Below are 4,604 nucleotides of genomic sequence, written 5' to 3'. Positions count from 1 at the left end.
CCCAATAATTGAACCCCAACCCTAATTACCCCCAACCCTAATTGAACCCAAACCCCAATAACCCCAACCCCAATAATTGAACCCCAACCCTAATTGAACCCCAACCCCAATAATTGAACCCCAACCCCAATAACCCCAACCCTAATTGAACCCCAACCCCAATAACCCCCTAATTAACCCCAAACCCCAATAACCCCAATCCTAATTGAACCCAAGCCCCAATAACCCCAACCCTAATTGAACCCAAGCCCTAATTTACCCCCAACCCTAATTTACCCCCCAACCTTAATAATTTAACCCAAACCTTAATAACCCAAACCCTCATTTACTCCAAACCCCAATAATTGAACCCAAACCCCAATAACTGAACCCAAACCTTAATAACCCAAACCCTAATAATTGAACCCCCAACCCTAACTGAACCCAAACCCCAATAACCCAACCCCTAATTTACTCCAACCCTAATTTACCCAAAAACTCTAATTTACCCTAACCCTAATTACTGAACCCAGACCCTAATTAATGAACCCAGACCCTAATTAATGAACCCAGATCCTAATAACCTTTCCCTGTGTGGGAGCTAAGGGAGCGTGGAGACGATGCTGCGCTCGCCCTCGGAATCCTTCTGTACCCAAAAGAGCCTGATTTCAGCCCAAATCGCCGCTCCTCACTGTCCTGCCAGGAAACGGAAGCAAGGCTGTTTCTTTTCCATCATTTTTCTGTGTTTTTTTTTTTTCTCTTACCCTTATAGTTTTCCACTTAGCGTTTCCCATCTCCTCCCCTTTTCTTCCTTTTCCTATTATTCCCATCCATTTCCCCCCTTTTTCCTCCCATTTCCTACCCCTTTCCTTCCCTTCCCCCCTTTTCCCTCCCCTTTCCCCCCCTTTTCCTCCCCTTTCCCCCCCTTTTCCTCCCCTTTTCCCCCCCTTTCCCCCCCTTTTCCTCCCCTTTCCCCCCCTTTTCCTCCCCTTTCCCCCCCTTTTCCTCCCCTTTTCCTCCCCTTTCCCCCCTTTTTCCTCCCCTTTCCCCCCTTTTTCCTCCCCTTTCCCCCCTTCCCCTCTCATTCTCATTAGCCCAATTTTCCCATTTTCCCCCTTATTTTCCCCTTTTCACCCTGATTTCCCCTCCTTTATCCCCTTTACGGTCCCCCTTTCTCTCATATTTTCCCCTTTTCCCACATATTTCTACTTTTTTCCCCTCACATTTCCCCCTTTTTGATCCAATTTTCCCCCCAGTTTCCCCCTTTAATCCTCCTATTCTCCCCTCTTTCCCTCCTATTTCCCCTCTAATCCTCACATTTCTGCCTTATTTCCTCAGATTCTATCAATTTCCCTCATATTTTCCCCATTATCCTTCCAAATTTCCCCCTTTCCTCCATATTATCCCTCATATTTCCCCCTTTTCTCTTCCAATTTTCCCTTTCCTTCATATTCTCCCTCATATTTTCCCATTTTCCCCCATATTCTCCCCATTACCTTTTCAATTTCCCCCCTTTCCTTCATATCCTCCCTCACCTTTTCCCATTCTCCTCTATATTTCCCCTTTATCCTTCCAATTCCCCCCCTTTCCTCCACATCCTCCCTCATATTTCCCCATTCTCCTCTACATTACCCTCTTTTTTCTTCCGATTTTCCCCCTTCCCTTCAGATTTTCCCGCCTCTTCGCACCTCACCGCCTTCCCGCCTTTTCCCCTGCGCATGCGCAAAACTCCTCACCCCCCCCCCCCCCCCTGCGGACGCTCTGGGAAAAGGCGGGGAAGCGGGGGGGGGGAAGGGCGCCGCCATTTTGCGCAGGCGCAGCGCTGCCGCTCCCCGCGCATGCGCGCAGCGCATTGCTCCGGCGGCGGCGGAGGGAAAATGGCGGCGGTGGTACAGAATGTGGTGAAGCTGTGAGTGAACCTCCCCCCTTCCCCCACCCCAATTTCCTCCATATCCCGCGGGAATTACGCGGCCCGGCTGTGGGGGCTGCCCCGGGGTGGGGGGTCGGGGTCCGTGTAGGGGGCGGTGGGGGTGTGAAAGCGGTTTGGGGCCGTGTGGTTCCCCTCACCCCCCCCCTTCCCCCACACGCGGTGCGAATGGGGGAAAGCGCTGTGTGGGCCCTGTGGGGTTGGAAAACTCTCCCTGCGTGGCCCTATAGGGGCTGCTGTGCACCCTTGGGGCCCTATAGGGGGTTCCCTGTGGGGGGAGGGATCCCTACGTTGTGTCCTTCAGAGAGGGGAACCTATAGAGCTCCACGCTGTAGGATCCCATAGAGATCCCTATAGGAACCCATGGGAGTACCCTGTGGGTCCTGGGTGTCCCCTATAGAGACCCGGGGTGGGGATCCTATACATCCCTTGGGGGCCACAGGGTCCTCCACTACAGCAAAAAGGTGTTTCTCCATCAGTGGGGCATTTTCCATAGGTTTCTAGTGGCTGGCCCTAGGTTACTCGTCACTGTCTGTAGGTTTCAAGTCGTTATCAGTAGGTTTCTGGTGGCTCTCCATAGGTTTTTCACGGTTATCCATAGGTTTCTAGTGGCGATTTGTAAGTTTTTCATGGTTACCCATGGATTTCTGGTGGCTCTCCGTAGGTTTTTCATGGTTATCATAGATTTCTGGTGGCTCTCCATAGGTTTTTCATGGTTACCCGTAGATTTCTGGTGTCTCTCCATAGGTTTTTCATGGTTATCATAGATTTCTGGTGGCTCTCCATAGGTTTTTCATGGTTANTTTGGGTCCATTTGGGGTCGATTCGGGTCCATTTGGAGTCAATTTGGGTCCACTTTGGGTCCATTTGGGGTCAATTCAGGTCGATTTGGGGTCGATTGGGGTCCACTTTGGGTCCATTTGGGGTCCACTTTGGGTCCATTTGGGGTCCACTTTGGGTCCATTTGGGGTCCACTTTGGGTCGATTCAGGTCCACTTTGGGTCCACTTGGGTCCACTTTGGGTCCATTTGGAGTTGATTTGGGTCCACTTTGGGTCCATTTGGAGTCGATTTGGGTCCACTTTGGGTCGATTTGGGTCCGATTTGGGTCCATTTGGGGTCAATTCGGGTCCACTTTGGGGTTGATTTTGGGTCTGTTTGGGTCCATTCGGGGTCAATTTGGGTCCATTCGCGGTCAATTTGGATCCATTCGGGGTCAATTCGCGTCCATTCGGGGTCAATTTGGGTCCACTTTGGGTCCACTTTGGGTTGATTTGGGGTCAAATCGGGTCCGGTTTGGGGTCCGATTTGGGGTCGATTCGGGTCCGATTTGGGGTCGATTCGGGTCCGATTTGGGGTTGATTCGGGTCCGATTTGGGGTCAATTTTGGGTCTGTTTGGGTCGATTTGGGTCCACTTTGGGTCCATTTGAAGTCAATTTGGGTCCATTTTGGGTCCGATTTGGGTCGATTTTGGGTCGATTTGGGTCCATCTGGGGTCAATTCTTGTCCATTTGGGGTCGATTTCCTTCCTCCTCACGCAGCTCCGGAGCTGCCCAAACCCGCATCCCCTGACCCCCCCCCCCCCGTTGTCCCTTCCTCTTGCAGAACCCCTCGTGCGAACGGGACGTGAGCGTTTCTCCCGGGCACCGTGCCCTGCAGCGCTGCGGGTTCCACTCCAGGAGCGGGGGGAGGGGAATAATTAAACCCCCCCCCCACCACGAGGACGCGAGGCAGCGCTGCTGTTACGGTTGCCGGCATCGACCTTCCCTTTAGCGACGGATGGTGATGATGACCCAGAGGAAAGGAAGCGCCGGTGGAAACGCTTCCGGATGGGGAGCGAAGCCCGGATGGAATTCCCAATGGAAGGAGCTGCTTTTTTTTTTTTTTTTTTTGGGGGGGTGGGTTTTAAAAAAAAAAAAACCCACCCCACCCCCCCCCCCCCAAAAAATTCCAACTTGCCGCAGAGAAGCAAAAAGCTCCGGTTTTGCAAGGAGAAAAAAGCGTGGCTGGAGTCCGGGGGTTGGAGTTTGGAAGCGGTTGATAATCAGAGGACGAGGGCAGAGACGCGATGAGATGCAAATGTTACGGGTGAATTAATTACCCCTAACGATGCCGTCCTCGTTAACCGCAGATGGAGGAAGGAGGGGTGAGAGGCGGAGAGCGACGCCGGTCCCTTCTGCTTCAAAAAGCATCACCAAAACCATCACCAAAAACAGCGATTTCGGCTGAAATCAGAGCAGAGAGAGCTCCGGGATCGGCGGATCCTGACCTCGTTTCATGCACTAATTAACGAACTGCGGAACTTCTAACGAGCCGCGGCCCAAAACGAGGCTGCGTTCCCTGCTCCCATAGAGCTCGCCGACTTCTGGTTGGTTCCCCGTGATGAGAAATAATTAAAAACTGGCGCTAATTGAGCACGGAGCGGGGCCGCGGGGTCTCGCTCCCATTGGTTTCCCTGCTTCCTCCGCCCCGAACTCACAGCGCTTCTTCCCATCCCACGTGGATTTTATCCATTTTCGGGTTTTTTTCTCTCTTTTTCTGGTTCATTTTCCCAACCGGGGCAAATTCTGTGAGAATTCAGGAGGGGAAAAACCCATTTCGCCCCAGCGGCGTTCACCATTTTCAGCAGAATTCACATGAAAACGCCCCAAAAAAAGATGCGTCTTCCCCAGATGCGGATGGATGCTTCCAAGGCTGC

The 4,604-nt window shown here is 52.4% G+C and overlaps 2 protein-coding genes and 1 long non-coding RNA gene across 3 annotated transcripts in view; 2 read left to right on the top strand and 1 right to left on the bottom strand.

Moving 5' to 3' along the window:
• LOC110391587 overlaps nucleotides 1–4,096 on the bottom strand; it is a 16,111-nt gene extending 12,015 nt beyond the window's left edge. Inside the window, exon 1 of the long non-coding RNA XR_002434129.1 lies at nucleotides 4,008–4,096. This is a non-coding gene — a long non-coding RNA (uncharacterized LOC110391587). The remainder of the gene's footprint in view (nucleotides 1–4,007) is intronic.
• Nucleotides 1–4,399, top strand: part of CDC42EP2 (CDC42 effector protein 2) — an 8,460-nt gene extending 4,061 nt beyond the window's left edge. Inside the window, exon 2 of the mRNA XM_021383530.1 lies at nucleotides 3,512–4,399. The gene's annotated coding sequence lies outside the window, so the exon portion shown is untranslated. The remainder of the gene's footprint in view (nucleotides 1–3,511) is intronic.
• Nucleotides 1,785–4,604, top strand: part of DPF2 (double PHD fingers 2) — a gene marked incomplete at its 3' end in the record, with an annotated part of 26,157 nt that continues 23,337 nt past the window's right edge. Inside the window, 1 exon segment of the mRNA XM_021383528.1 lies at nucleotides 1,785–1,888. Within this exon segment, the coding sequence (XP_021239203.1) occupies nucleotides 1,818–1,888 (71 nt within the window).

The sequence above is a fragment of the Numida meleagris genome, unplaced genomic scaffold, assembly GCF_002078875.1.
Source record: "Numida meleagris isolate 19003 breed g44 Domestic line unplaced genomic scaffold, NumMel1.0 unplaced_Scaffold411, whole genome shotgun sequence".
In the NCBI taxonomy this organism is placed as follows: domain Eukaryota; kingdom Metazoa; phylum Chordata; class Aves; order Galliformes; family Numididae; genus Numida; species Numida meleagris.
This window is presented reverse-complemented; position numbering and strand designations above follow the sequence as displayed.